This window comes from Eurytemora carolleeae, unplaced genomic scaffold (assembly GCF_000591075.1).
Source record: "Eurytemora carolleeae unplaced genomic scaffold, Eaff_2.0 scaffold890, whole genome shotgun sequence".
NCBI lineage: Eukaryota > Metazoa > Arthropoda > Copepoda > Calanoida > Temoridae > Eurytemora > Eurytemora carolleeae.
In genome coordinates, this window is record NW_019396777.1 from 33571 (window position 1) to 49434 (window position 15864).

The following is a 15864-nucleotide window of genomic DNA, read 5'->3' on the forward strand; positions in this document are numbered from 1 at the left end:
TATTCCACTTAACACCTCGTAATGCCCTGTCACGCACCCAAAAATGTCCAAAAATGAACAGTTATGTTTACAAAATTTGATATTTAAATAGTACACAAAGTCAATAAAAAAACTATCAGAAATTGACAAGAACAAATTCTCTTTATACTGTAACAGAAATAAGAAATAAATAATATTAACTTCGGATACTGATACACGAGCAATTTCATATAATGAGCAGAATGAATGTTTCCATGTACAATGAACATTAATAATTATAATCTTTCAATTAAACATGGCAGATATGATTTTAACTAGCACTTAAAGGGACAGTAAGCACAATTTCAATTGGTCCTCCATGCAAAGATGGCAATATTCGATTTACAACTTTACCCTTAAAAGCTTTGTCTGATCAAGTATGAACTAGATATCAGAAACTCACAGAAATAAATACTTATCAAGTGAGAGAAACGACGGTATCTTCCACATTTTTGATCAAATGAAGAATTCAAGTGTACCGTAGGAAATCGGACATTGCCATCTTTGCATGGAGAGTCACTTGAAATTACGCTTACAGTCCCTTTAAGCTAGATGCTTTATGCTAGACTAACAACTCCCTTTTCATTTTTTTTATAAATATAGAAAAGTTTTTAAATGCAGAACTGGAAAATTTTGAACCAAGGTATAAATTGTTAGTATTGTAGATAAAAGATTTTTAAAACAACAGTTTTCTAAGGTTGAAGATTAAAAAGATATGGTATATTGTGACTGTGTAACTAAACGTTATTACAGCTTAACATTTTATGTTTTGGAATTTTTTATTACAATTAACGAAATAAGTAAACAGTAAAATGTACCTAGAGATATTCTTTCAAGAACTTAAAAAAATGTCACTTAAAAAATCAACAATATTTTCCAATTTAATTTGTAATTTTTTATACTGCTATTTACTGCAAGAAAATTCAGTTTGACTGTATAGTGTAAAGTGTACACTGTACAGTTTTGGAACAAAATATGTAAATTAAAGAATTGGTGTGAAGGTACTTTTTTCAGTTCAGAAGATTGACGGATAATTTGGCAACTAGGAATAAATGTTTAAACATTGGAAAATCTGATTGTCTTGAAACATAAATATTCTTGGTTATGATTACTTTATTAAGTTTAGGCTAAGAGGATTAACTTCTCTTTTCACAGGTTGGTTTCATATCATCCAAGTATCCATAGAAAGGATACATTTGGAAGGTTGGTTGTATCCCAACCCTACAGTTTAGATTGGTTGTATCCCAACCCTATAGTTAAGATTGGTTGTATCCCAATTCATAGTTTAGATTGGTTGTATCCCAACCCTATAGTTAAGATTGGTTGTATCCCAACTCATAGTTTGGATTGGTTGTATCCCAACCCTATAGTTAAGATTGGCTGTATCCCAACTCATAGTTTAGATTGGTTGTATCCCAACCCTATAGTTAAGATTGGCTGTATCCCAACTCATAGTTTAGATTGGTTGTATCCCAACCCTACAGTTTAGATTGGTTGTATCACTAACCCTACAGCTGGTTGTATCACCATAAGTATTGAATTGTTTGTATCACCGAGATTTAATATTGTTTGCAATCCACTCCAGTCCTTGATATAATCTGAAAATAAATAAATATATTTTTACACTTAAAATTCGGTGATGGTGATAAACCAAACCTCTGTAAAGTAAAAAAGTAGATGTTAGTTTTAACTTCTATACACAGTCATAGACAGTAGAGTGGATTGAAATTAGTCTTTATTTGAAAGTCTTTTAATCCGAAAATTCATTAAAATTGTGTGGTTTGTAACAGTAGCAATTTTGCCGTATACATTTTTTCAGATATATTATTGGTCATCATAACTGTTAAATTTTCCTTTAATTCGAAATCTAATCGATAGATTTTGCAAGTTTTTATTGAAGAAAATATACACTTGCATCAAACTGAAATTTCTTAGTCCCTACATCATATCTCTTTAATCTGATGGTGTAAATATTTGATATTTGATCTAACAAAGGTTAGAGTTTGAAATATCAAAGGTCCTAGAAATAGGGTTGGAAAGATATAGGAATTAGAAAATTATGGTTTGATCCGAGTGTTAAACCTCACCCTTCTCCTGTTAGTCCACAACAGGACTGTATCTGCCATTTATGCTTTCTGATATTCTGTAGATTGAGTTGACGAGATATCTCAGCAGCAGACATACATCCAGCTACATCCTAGATACATACATTTTTATATATACATAGGTACAGACATACATCTAGCTACATCCTAGATACATACATTATTATATATACATAGGTACAGACATACATCCAGCTACATCCTAGATACATACATTTTTATATATACATAGCTACAGACATACATCCAGCTACATCCTAGATACATACATTTTTATATATACATAGCCACAGACATACATCCAGCTACATCCTAGATACATACATTTTTATATATACATAGCTACAGACATACATCTAGCTACATCCTAGATACATACATTATTATATATACATAGGTACAGACATACATCCAGCTACATCCTAGATACATACATTTTTATATATACATAGCTACAGACATACATTAGCTACATCCTAGATACATACATTATTATATATACATAGGTACAGACATACATCCAGCTACATCCTAGATACATACATTTTTATATATACATAGCTACAGACATACATCCAGCTACATCCTAGATATATACATTATTATATATACATAGGTACAGACATACATCCAGCTACATCCTAGATACATACATTTTTATATATACATAGCTACAGACATACATTAGCTACATCCTAGATACATACATTTTTATATATACATAGCTACAGACATACATCTAGCTACATCCTAGATACATACATTATTATATATACATAGCTACAGACATACATTAGCTACATCCTAGATACATACATTATTATATATACATAACTACAGACATACATCCAGCTACATCCTAGATACATACATTTTTATATATACATAGCTACAGACATACATTAGCTACATCCTAGATACATACATTCATTTAAACACATAAATAACTCGATTTTCAGTATCAATTAAAATTTAGCTTAAACATGAAATAACTTAATATAAATAGACAAGGAACATTTTATGAGATGATTTTTATGATTTTTATGAATTAGAAAAATCTTAACTAAATGAAAAAACTAACAAGGAAAAAGATTCAAATTGTAATTAATTCCACGCGATGATTTCCAGATTAAAATAAATTAGAATAATTAATTTATGATCCGTACTGAGAATTTTTGCCATTAGGAGTAGAAAATTATGTAAGGGTGTAAATTTGTCCAAAATGTTAATACTAACTAACAAGTTTTAATAATATATTAATGTTTATAATTTTGAAAAATAATTATTTTCAATTGTGGTTTCTCTACAAAAGTGACATTTCTTCTACAGGAAAACATATAGGAATCACATTTAAACATATTTTAAGCTATTAAAAGACAATATTAATATCTTCCACATCACTGATTAGATAAAGGGCTCTTTCAAGGGTAAAATTGTGAATCAGGCATTGTCATCTTTGCCCGGAGGGTCACTTGAAATCACGCTTAAGAGCCCCTTTTGGGACTTTGTCGTTCAAATATTTCCCCAATACTTCTTCCCCATAAAGTTCCTCTTTTTATTAATTATCAACTACAGAATAAACATTAATTTTGCTTTAAAAGCTTCAGGCGAGAACACATGATAAACTAGGAGCAACTTTTAACTTTCTAACCTGCTTGTTAGCAAAGACAAGAACAGCTGCTTTACACAGCTCGTCACTCTCCAGCATCTTGTGGAGCTCCTCTTTGCTGATGGTCAAGCGCTCCCTGTCCGTGCTGTCCACGACCATGATTATAAACTAGAAAAAAATCTGAAATTACGTCAAAAACAGTATATACTAAGGATCAATTCAACTTTCATCTTTGAGAACAAACAGGTTTTTTTGAGCATTTCAGTTGCTCTTTTGTCCCATGGATCAGGAGCCGTGGAGGTGAATAATTTTGCGACTTCAGATCAAGGTACATAAAATGTTGCAATCCGGATCCTAAGATCTGGTCAAAACGAATTCTAAAGATTTACAAATAAATATAATTTTGATGTTTATGAGAACTTTTGAAGTTTACATTCGAATTTAGTTTTTGTTATGGCTTCTGGAAACAGTGTCTCTATATTATTAGAAACAAATTATAGACTATATAACAGAAATTGTTTAACATTGCTAACAAAACTATATTTTCTGTGACAGAACTAAGTCTTGTTAAGTATTCCAAATAAAATTTTTGTAATATCGTTAGTAGCTTAAGTTACCTCTATGTTACGGTAGTAAGTATTCAAGTTACCTCTCTGTTACTGTATTAAGTATTAAAGCTACCTCTGTGTTACAGTGGTAAGTATTCAAGTTACCTCTGTGTTACTGTAATTTCAAGTAACCTTCCATTTAGAGAAGCCCATTGCAGAATTATGGATGCATTTAATTATTAAAATGACTTTTTAAATCGATTTTCTGTCTATATAAATACCACTATCGTTTTTGATCTGCCGAAGGTTTAAAGGGCACGTGGATTTAACGGTTCTGTCAGTATTTCAGAAAGCTGTGACTTTCGATCACAATTGGACCCCTTATACATAATTTTATAGCCTTTATTCTTAAATAATTTTTTGTTGGCATGTACATTTTGAATGAAAAAGTATAAAATAAACAAATCCGTAATTTTAAAGATTGTAGAAATATAGACGAAAACACGTTTGATTTCAAATAGAAGAAACCGAATGCTTCTCTCTCTGGTTAGTTCGGGGTGAGGGTATTGTTGTAAATCTGAACTGGACTTCTTTGAATGGAAGGTCACTTGAAATTACGCATACAGTCCTTTAAAAGTTACCTCTGTGTTACTGTAGTAAGTATTCCAAGATGTCCTGAGGGATTCTTGTCCTCCTAGATCCCACATAATAAAATGTATATTGTTCCAGAATAACATTTTATAAATTTAAGGACAGTATGGTAGAATTTCAGTTTTTGTTTTGAAACTAAATTTTCCTTTAAGTTCTTCGCCAAAATAAATATTAAACATGCAATTACCTTCGTTTCCAAAGAGACTCCAAATCTTGGCTAAAATTAGCCCCATTTTGATGCTAAACTGTTAGATTCACACTTGTAAGATTTCAGTCTGAGAGCAATTCATTCTTGTTATACAGTGCAACCTTCAATACAGCTGAAATATACTCTTTAATCTAATATTACTCCGCTAAATGAACTTGGAAATGTCAAATATTTATTTTTAAATCAAAATTCGCCTTATTTGATTTAACTTGTTAGATTTTATAGCTTCTTATCAAGAATATTAACCATAGCGGTTTGCTGTACTTGTCAAAAATGAAAAATATTATTGGAACTATTTTTCTTATTTGTAAATAACAACAAAATGTACTTTGTACAGAGTTCAGAAAACAAGAAAACCCCTTAAAGTTCGGAGACATGTCAAAAGTTTAAACTGTTACATTATAAAAAAATAACAATTAATAAGATTTTTGAAATCTATTCAAATCGTTGACGAGCGTATTCTGGGTGTATATTTTATTTATTTATAACAATTAATCTAATCTAACAGATAATGTTTATTTTGCAAAAGCTCAAGAATCCCAAATAATTTTTTTTCGACGCGTGCAACTTTTTTCTAACGTTATTTTCAAGAAATAAATATGAAATATTGAATAAAAAATAAAATAAAAAAAATTAAAATTATAGGTTTACATTTTTTTCTCAACTCAGTCAACTTTAAGCAGAGAACGAGAAAAATACGTGAAATAATTTTTTGGCCTAAAGAATAAAAATATTATTATAATGGAAATGGCATTTAAGACGTATAGAAATGAATTTTTATCAATCTATATGGAAGTGGCAATGATCGCGTGAAACAAATTTTTAAAAATGCTGAATATAAAGATTTTTAATTTAGAAGTTCACCATTATTTTGTTCAATTGCTTTGGCAAATTTTCGCGTAATGGCTTTACAAGGTTCATTGTGATAATTAGGACAATAGTTAAGTTGGAGTAAAGAATGAAAGCATTAAAACACATATGTACTTCTTGACCCCCCTGATCTCTCCTTTTGATCCCACTGAGCGGCGGCGGGGGGAGCGCGGAGAAAGCTGACACTGTTATTAAACAAAGAAACTGCGCATTTAAAACCCAAGCTTAGGGAGCATATGCTTTCATTTTGGTCCGCATCTGCTCAATAAGTTCCCTATAAAGCATCAGTCTATCCTGGAACACAGGAGAAGCAGGATGCGAGTTCTTTTCTTTCTTCTCGCCGTATCTACGGTCAAAGCTATTTCCTTCTTTGAACTTGTAGTAGAGGAATGGGAAACATGGAAGCTAACTCACGAGAAATCTTATGAATCTCCGACGGAGGAGAAGTTTAGGATGAAGATCTACATGGAGAACAAAGCCAAGGTGGAGAAGCATAACCGGAGAGCAACCAGAGGTCATCACTCCTACCATCTCAAGATGAACGAGTACGGAGATATGCTCCATCACGAGTTTGTCTCCAAGATGAACGGGTTCAACAAGAGACTGACAAGAACAAACAGTTCCAGACCACTCGGAGCAACCTTCCTAGCTCCAGCTCATATGACCGCTGTACCAAAAAATGTAGATTGGAGAACCCATGGAGCTGTTACTCCAGTAAAGAACCAAGGTCAGTGTGGATCCTGTTGGTCCTTCTCTACTACTGGAGCTCTCGAGGCAATGAATTTCCGTAAGACTGGAAAGCTTGTAAGCCTGAGCGAGCAGAACCTTATTGATTGCAGCACTTCCTACGGTAACCAGGGTTGTAATGGAGGACTCATGGACAATGCGTTCCAGTACATCAAGGATAACGGAGGTATTGATACAGAGGAATCCTATCCTTATGAAGGAGAGGATGACAAGTGCAGATACAGCGCCAAGAACAAAGGAGCAACAGATATTGGTTTCGTTGACGTTACTCCCGGAGATGAAAACGCTCTGAAAACTGCTCTTGCCACCCAGGGACCCTGCAGTGTTGCCATCGATGCCAGCCACGAGTCCTTCCAGTTCTACAGTCACGGAGTTTATAGAGAAGAAGAATGCAGCCCGGAGAATCTGGATCACGGAGTTCTAGCAATTGGATACGGAGTTGATGCCAAGAGCGGAGAGTCCTACTGGTTGGTTAAGAACAGCTGGGGAGAGACCTGGGGAGATCAGGGATATGTTAAGATTGCCAGAAACGAGAATAACATGTGCGGAGTTGCCAGCTCTGCTTCCTATCCACTGGTCTAAAATACATATACTTACACAATTATTTAATAATTTATGATAATCAATATTTTGTAATTTCTGTACTTTTTGAGCGTTTTAAAAAGAATAAAGGTATAATAACTTAATTTTTGTAGTTTATAGCATTTATTTGATTTCAGAACATTATGTTTCTAGACAATATCGAATCCTTCTCAGATTCCGATGAAACCTCTGAGAAAGTATCTAAGAATTCTATACTACGTGATAAATACCGTCCTAAAACCTGCTCTTCTCAACTTGATTTTGATAATGATATTAACGGTATAAAGTGCAGAGCAGATCTTCTTTATTTACAAGGACAGTTTTTAGACGCAAAACTCCTATACTCTGATTTATATATGAGACAGGATATTAAAAGTTCGTTTTTGAAAAGGGATCTTGCGGAGTCAATTTCCAGAACATGCTTATCTCTAGGTCCAGTTCTCAATACAAATGATAAACCTCTTTCTTGGTTTGAATCTTTAAGCATTTTCCTTCTTATGACATTTATTAACATTTTTGTCCAGTCTGTTTTTTTATTACGAAGAGTACAGTATCTAGTCCTTATTCTCTTCTTTCTCACCGAGGGTTTATGAGAAGGGGGTGGGGGGATAAATCAACAAAATGAAAAATCAAATTTTAAAATATAATGCACGAAGAATAGGAAGAATAAAGAAAGAGAAAAAGAGTATATTCGCAGATAATGGTAGAATACGCCAGGAAAACGGAAAAAAGTAACAAAATTCGAAAATGAAATAAAAATGTTAGATAATATGATAAAATAGAGAAAGAAAAAAATACAAAGAGAAAATACCCCAAAAAAACACGGAAAGATAACAGAAGAAATCGACAGGAGGAAATATAGTATTGAAAAGTGCAAGGAAAGAAATAAGAAGGAAAGTTAAATAACAAAAGGTGAAGGAAAGAAATAGTTATATATTTTCTTTATTCTTGAGGTTCTTATGCGGAAGGGGGGATATACATCACTTTACAAGGAACCAGAAATATAATAAGACGGAATAATTATTTATAGTGGGGGGTGTGTTAATGTTAAAATGTACATTAAAATACAAGTTTTTATTCACCAATTTTCATAATTTTAGCTCAAAAATTCCACGATCCGCAAACATTCGAGGGAAAAAAATTGGAGGGGGGGATCTTTTCTAGCATAATTTATTTCCCTGACGGATGATACATGATCAGGGGGTTAAAAATATTCTATGTGATATGTTGTTAAAATCGTTTTTTACAAAAAAAAATAAATAATAAACTGCCAAGATTTCAAAACTGTATTGGTTTTTATCAAACTTTGCAATATCTTATCCTAAAAAAAAGGAAAAAAACTATTTTAAAACGATCGTTAAAACACGTTCATTATTTCACCGTTTAAGGATCGTTTTGGTTCGTTTTTAGCATGTATCTTCTGTCAGAGTCGAAAATTTACATAGTTTTAAAAGAGTAAATGTTTCGAAAAAAAATAATTTAGAAAACATTTTTCTTCTGACACTATGACCATCGACCCTAGAAGAAAACAAGGACAAAAAATGACCCACAAACGAACCAACTAAAGGCACATCACTAGTTATTAGTAGTAAACTATTTTAATCGAATAATATTGTATAGTGATTTCTTAGATTCGTTTGATAGAGAAGGCGAAAACAACCGGACAATTCGGACTCCTCAAGGTGAAAATACATTCAGTGCTTAGGTTACGTTCTTTCCTGATCCATATCTGATCCGGAGGCCGAATTTAAAGAATTCGAGCGGCGGCTTAAATTTAAGCCGCCGCGCTAATATGGTTGATTTCACTTAAAATTGTATTAAATTTTTCAAGATTTAAGCGGATGCTTATTTGAAACCGGTTTTTGGCGGATTTAAGCCGCGGCTCAAATTCATTAAATTCGTACACGGGGCTCGTTAACTAATATAGCTCTTCATTTACATTTTTCAGAGCTGTAAGAAATAACAATTTCATCTGACTATCGACGTAGAAATATCAGTATGGATTAACATTCGCAGATTTTTATGCTACCAAACGGGTACGACAATTTCCGCCATCGTCGTTATATCATAAGTTTTATTCTGAGTCACTTTCAATTAAATATATTGCAAATTATCCAAGAGAGTTTTGACCAAAAGACCTTGGCAGCCATATTGATTTATTAACCTGGTTTAGTTTAGCAATTATATTTATATTTAGGCAATGCTAGCTGATTATTATTAGGTTTAGGCAAATATTTTTTAAATAATTAATAATAAATTTTAATAATACTCTTTAGGATCTTCAGAGTGAGGATCAACAAGAGGAGCAGGAGGATCCTTCAAGGTAGGTTAACTACCCGGAGTAGGGTTCAAATGACAAGTTTAATATCTTATTGATTTTCTAAATCAATTTTAAACTAAATTTTTATTTTAGGAAGAGGTTGAAGGTTTAAGATCTCTGACGGAGTTTTAGGACTTTTTGAGAGGGTTTAATGTGATTCCGGACACTCCTTTCCTGTTCTACTTATTTACTCCACTACACCTCTTTACCTGGATATGTCTTTCTCACCAGCAGGAGTTTATATTTTCATGAAAAACATTTTTCTTCTCCCTTTTACTTTTTAAATAACCCCCCTACTCCCCCCTAAAGGATCGGCCCCCAAAACTTTTCGTCAGGAAAATATATGCCCCTTGCTTCATACTTCGCATACTCTTCTACAGTGTAAACCAGATACCTGTGGCATAGAAAGATGACATTAAAGCAGTCTTGAAAGTGTATTTGAAGTTTGTCTAAAGTAAATAGTTTTACTAGTAGTTTAAAATCAATTATAATGTATGAAAAGAAAAAACTGGAAACAAATTTCTTCTTCTTAAAATCTGCGCGGTAACTTATATTCCTAAACATTGTATTGCGCGGTTAATCTGTTTAATCTATTTCTTTATTTGTCCTATAGATGTGGAATGATATTTATCCGGAAATGAACAGTTTCTCCAATATATCTTTCCTAAATTGACAATGAATTCAACTCCAGAAAAATTGGCAAATCATGGAAAACAAAACTCTAGTTTTTATCCTGGATGTTTCTTTGTTGTCTTGAAAAGATATTGAGTTATATTAAAGTTCTTTATATGTATTTCAAGGCTGGTCTAGTTTTCTGCTTAGTTACTGTTTATATTTGGACTGGGCTTACATGTGGTCCCCAGTGTATGCATATACTTGAATTTTTAGAATTACTTAAAGGGACTGTAAACGTAATTTCAAGTGACCCTCCATTGTGGCATGATCGATTTACAATGGCACTCTTTAAAGCTGGTCTGATCAAGAATGAATTATATATCCATGTATTTGTTCTTGAAAAAATTATTATTTTCATTTGAATGGTTGCTTTGAAAGAGTGACTTGCGCATTTCTTGCTTCAGAAACAAAAGAGAAATTATCAGAGTTCAATACATTTAAGCCAAAAAAACAGCTTCATTTTCCACATTATTTATCAGATTAAGGTTTTAAGGGTTCCATTGTGAACCAGACATGCTCCTCTTCAGATGAAGGATCACTTAAAATTACTTAACAGTTCCTTTTACCAGATCTATGTAACTTGATCTAATATTTACTTATTTAAAATCCAGTTTTAAAACAAATATATAAATATATAGGTTATACCCCCAATATCAACATTAAACATGTGTTTACTAAATATTCATTCGAGATTTTCTTTGTTCTCCCGCTTCTCCGGCATACTCCACACGAACTTTGAACCTTGCGTTCTTATCAAATCCTATCTTAAGATTTATATTTTTTAATTTATTGGTATCAATTTGATAAAACCTCTTTAAACAGGGGGGTTTATATTAATTTTTAGTTATTTCTTGATTTGGGATTTAATTGTTTTCTAAAAACTTAAAAGGCAATTTTTACTCAAAAATATTTACCCATTGAAACAAAAAGAGGACTGACTTGAATTTATCAATTTAAAATTGCTAATAAAATATATATATTTACTCTCTACAATATCATCTTTAAATTAAAAATGATTAGAACCATTGGAGTTTTTTATCTTTACCAGATTACTGGATTTAAGAAAAATCACTTCTCTAAGTATTGAGTTGAACTGAAGGTGAGTACGGTTTAGCTCTGGAGAAAGCAGATCAAATCTTGAACTCGACTCCGGATCACGATGATTTCAGAATAGTTGCTCTTTCACTTAAACTTGATGTTTTGGAAAAGAGTAAACTGGGATTGACCGAAAGAGCCAGGGAAAATCATATATTTTAGCCTACGGTCATTAACTACTCATTTCTTTAGATCACATTTCAAAATTTTAAGATAAAATATGGATTATTTCCTTGTTTAGTGAGTACAAAAGAAGTCTTATGCAGATTTTAACCCTGAATCCAAACCTATCAAGATACTGGAATAAACTCGCGCAAATCTATCTCGAGGAAAACCCGGAGAAGTCCTACCTCTGTCTCCTCCTATCCAAGCACTATTGCGTGGGACAGGATCAGAAATATTTGGATGAGAAAATATCAGAGATATCCAACCTGAACCCAGGACTTGATCTAAGCAAGATAGACTTCAAAACTCCTGGTTATGAAGACGGAGAAAAGAAAGCTTCAGAGTTCACAGATTTAGGTAATTTATAAATTGTGGTTCTGAAAACAACAATGCTGATCAATTAAATTCAATCATTCAAAATGTTGTGAATTAAACGAGTGCTTTGGATCCATTCCATTTTAATGCGGATCCTGATCCTGGATCCATCACATAATAACGCGGATCCGGATCCAGTTTTTGTAATAATTCTAAGAATATCTTTGATCAGGTAGTTCCGTGAGGCTGAAGGAGATCGAGGAGAAACTCTCAAACAAAAATCTTAATTCTTCCAATCAGCATTCCCTAAACCTGGTGACTGAGTTCGAGAATAAATGGTTCCAGAGCTCGAAATAATTTTTCATATTTTCAGAAAATTTAAGATGTCGGACGACGATAAAGATCTTGATATTGAGTCGGACGAGGATAATATCAATGGATTAGATTTCTCAAAGTAACGTTTTTCTAGAATTCATTCTCCCTCTCATATTTATGGGGTATCATTCCATGACGTGACCTAAATTTGTAAATCAAACTGCTTATAATTCAGTCTACGAAAAGGGATGGGGGTATTTTTTTAAATTCAGAAAGCAATTTAATTGTCTATTTCATCTGTCGAATTTATCAATGAAAAATAGCTATTTTAGAATTTGTATAAATCTATATTTTTAGCGGAGGCGTAGGAGAGGATGATAAAAGAGCCCATCATAACGCACTTGGTGAGTAAAAACACTTTTAAAACATTCTTAAACTGAATTAGAAAAGAGTGTGTTCGTGAATGTGGAACGTGGATAGGTACTCGTTTGACGAACCGACCATAATAAAATTACCCCCCGGTATACGCCCTTGACTATTAATTCTATCCGTTATGTTAAAAGAAGATTTGCAATGAGACATAAACCCCATAAATGCGTTGTGAAACCGGTTTTACGTTTGTTGAGGTAAGGTTTATGATTTAAGTTTAAACGATCTGTATAATTCAATCATAGTTCATTCTTTCTTACGTTTGACTTTTTTCATGGACTTCTTCCTCTTCTTTTGTTAAAAAAATTTCATATTCTTTCTTACTTGTTATTTTCGTCCTATGTTATATGTTTTATTTGTTTTAGAGAGGAAGCGTCGTGATCATATCAAAGATAGTTTCACAGGACTGAAGGATTCTATCCCAACTCTCCAGGTTAGAAGTGGACAGCTGGACTCTTGAATCCCTGAAACCGTGATTTACTCCCATGTAATCACTGTGTACACTGTACAAAAAATCTTCTTTTCTATATCTCAGCAATAGCATACTAAAAGAGTTATTATGACTGACTGTTTTTACAATTTAATAATTCTTAAAAATAATTTTATTTGTTTTGAATAATTATTTATAAATTTAATATTTTGTTCTGTTGTAGGGTGACAAGAGCTCTAGAGCCCAGATACTACGTAAAGCGAGCGAATATATCGCTTTCATGCGTCGGAAGAACGCGAGCCATACGAGCGATATTGAAGATCTCAGGAGACAAAATCAGCATCTAGATAATCAGGTAGTTTTCGGAGACAAAATTGCATAACTTAATAAATTAACCCCCCCCCCCCTATAAATCATGGGATTGGGGGGGGGGTGTGTGTGTTAATGTTAAAATGTACATTAAAATACAAGTTTTTATTCACCAATTTTCATAATTTTAGCTCAAAAATTCCACGATCCGCAAACATTCGAGGGAAAAAAATTGGAGGGGGGGATCTTTTCTAGCATAATTTATTTCCCTGACGGATGATACATGATCAGGGGGTTAAAAATATTCTATGTGATATGTTGTTAAAATCGTTTTTTACAAAAAAAAATAAATAATAAACTGCCAAGATTTCAAAACTGTATTGGTTTTTATCAAACTTTGCAATATCTTATCCTAAAAAAAAGGAAAAAAACTATTTTAAAACGATCGTTAAAACACGTTCATTATTTCACCGTTTAAGGATCGTTTTGGTTCGTTTTTAGCATGTATCTTCTGTCAGAGTCGAAAATTTACATAGTTTTAAAAGAGTAAATGTTTCGAAAAAAAATAATTTAGAAAACATTTTTCTTCTGACACTATGACCATCGACCCTAGAAGAAAACAAGGACAAAAAATGACCCACAAACGAACCAACTAAAGGCACATCACTAGTTATTAGTAGTAAACTATTTTAATCGAATAATATTGTATAGTGATTTCTTAGATTCGTTTGATAGAGAAGGCGAAAACAACCGGACAATTCGGACTCCTCAAGGTGAAAATACATTCAGTGCTTAGGTTACGTTCTTTCCTGATCCATATCTGATCCGGAGGCCGAATTTAAAGAATTCGAGCGGCGGCTTAAATTTAAGCCGCCGCGCTAATATGGTTGATTTCACTTAAAATTGTATTAAATTTTTCAAGATTTAAGCGGATGCTTATTTGAAACCGGTTTTTGGCGGATTTAAGCCGCGGCTCAAATTCATTAAATTCGTACACGGGGCTCGTTAACTAATATAGCTCTTCATTTACATTTTTCAGAGCTGTAAGAAATAACAATTTCATCTGACTATCGACGTAGAAATATCAGTATGGATTAACATTCGCAGATTTTTATGCTACCAAACGGGTACGACAATTTCCGCCATCGTCGTTATATCATAAGTTTTATTCTGAGTCACTTTCAATTAAATATATTGCAAATTATCCAAGAGAGTTTTGACCAAAAGACCTTGGCAGCCATATTGATTTATTAACCTGGTTTAGTTTAGCAATTATATTTATATTTAGGCAATGCTAGCTGATTATTATTAGGTTTAGGCAAATATTTTTTAAATAATTAATAATAAATTTTAATAATACTCTTTAGGATCTTCAGAGTGAGGATCAACAAGAGGAGCAGGAGGATCCTTCAAGGTAGGTTAACTACCCGGAGTAGGGTTCAAATGACAAGTTTAATATCTTATTGATTTTCTAAATCAATTTTAAACTAAATTTTTATTTTAGGAAGAGGTTGAAGGTTTAAGATCTCTGACGGAGTTTTAGGACTTTTTGAGAGGGTTTAATGTGATTCCGGACACTCCTTTCCTGTTCTACTTATTTACTCCACTACACCTCTTTACCTGGATATGTCTTTCTCACCAGCAGGAGTTTATATTTTCATGAAAAACATTTTTCTTCTCCCTTTTACTTTTTAAATAACCCCCCTACTCCCCCCTAAAGGATCGGCCCCCAAAACTTTTCGTCAGGAAAATATATGCCCCTTGCTTCATACTTCGCATACTCTTCTACAGTGTAAACCAGATACCTGTGGCATAGAAAGAGGACATTAAAGCAGTCTTGAAAGTGTATTTGAAGTTTGTCTAAAGTAAATAGTTTTACTAGTAGTTTAAAATCAATTATAAAAGAAAATAATCTGCGCTTTCTACGCAATTGCTGTCTTTAGTGTACATCAGACTATTTAAAATCAAAATTGGAGTCTGAAAGTCGTCTTCCATTCCGGAGTTTTCTGGTTCTCGTTTTAGTTGGAAGTTGTAACTTACTTTCAGAATTTCAAATATTGAAGTTATTTGTTATTAATTGTTCTCAATTGTATAATACTAGAAATAGAAATGTAAACGTTATATTTGACATGTTTGAAGAAGAATAACTATAGTTGTAACTAAATGCTTGATTTAAAAAAAAATATCCGCCGATTAGTATTTATTTTTTGAAATAAACCGTCTTTTCTCATGGAATCACAATAAAAAATAGTCTGATTTTAAACTTTAAATAGATTTTTTAAGTGAATATTTTATTCGCCCAGGGTTTTTTACTGCTAGTTCTGTTTAATTGTCATATGTTTAATACAAAATAAACTTTAGTTCCAGTATATATTCTGACTATGTTTGAAAAAATTTTGTAGATAGATGATATGAAAAGAGAAAACTGTGCAGGGTGATTAGATTTTCTAGATCTTGTAAAATACTTAAAGTC

General features: G+C 32.6%; 3 protein-coding genes and 1 long non-coding RNA gene across 5 annotated transcripts; 3 read left to right on the forward strand and 1 right to left on the reverse strand.

Moving 5' to 3' along the window:
- Positions 1-1020: 1020 nt before the first annotated feature.
- LOC111708580 (ADP-ribosylation factor-like protein 5B) lies at positions 1021-5378 on the reverse strand. Its single transcript, XM_023481998.1, is given in 4 exon segments — positions 1021-1616; positions 2106-2215; positions 3775-3900; positions 4922-5378. Coding segments are annotated over 4 exon segments (528 nt in total). The 5' UTR covers positions 5165-5378; the 3' UTR covers positions 1021-1567.
- An 890-nt stretch (positions 5379-6268) lies between these two features.
- Positions 6269-7365, forward strand: LOC111708582 (cathepsin L1). The gene has a single exon (XM_023482000.1). It carries the CDS (start codon positions 6325-6327, stop codon positions 7336-7338), a length of 1014 nt encoding a protein of 337 aa, XP_023337768.1. The 5' UTR covers positions 6269-6324; the 3' UTR covers positions 7339-7365.
- Positions 7366-7422: 57 nt separating this feature from the next.
- LOC111708585 (protein max) lies at positions 7423-15512 on the forward strand. Of its 2 annotated transcripts, XM_023482003.1 has the most exons (8): positions 11670-11950; positions 12141-12362; positions 12581-12627; positions 13018-13085; positions 13306-13437; positions 14114-14164; positions 14759-14805; positions 14896-15512. In XM_023482003.1, exons 2-8 carry the CDS (start codon positions 12244-12246, stop codon positions 14912-14914), a joined length of 483 nt encoding a protein of 160 aa, XP_023337771.1. In that variant the 5' UTR covers positions 11670-11950; positions 12141-12243; the 3' UTR covers positions 14915-15512. The 2 variants fall into 2 exon arrangements, with proteins under 2 accessions (XP_023337770.1, XP_023337771.1); XM_023482002.1 differs by lacking the exons at positions 12581-12627; positions 13018-13085; positions 13306-13437; ... (1 more) ...; positions 14759-14805; positions 14896-15512 and adding exons at positions 7423-7770; positions 11433-11571 and having other exon boundaries at positions 12141-12285.
- On the forward strand, positions 8945-10149 carry LOC111708586 (uncharacterized). The gene is made up of 3 exons (XR_002766693.1): positions 8945-9020; positions 9615-9661; positions 9752-10149. It is a non-coding gene; the product is annotated as an uncharacterized LOC111708586 (long non-coding RNA).
- Positions 15513-15864: the final 352 nt, after the last annotated feature.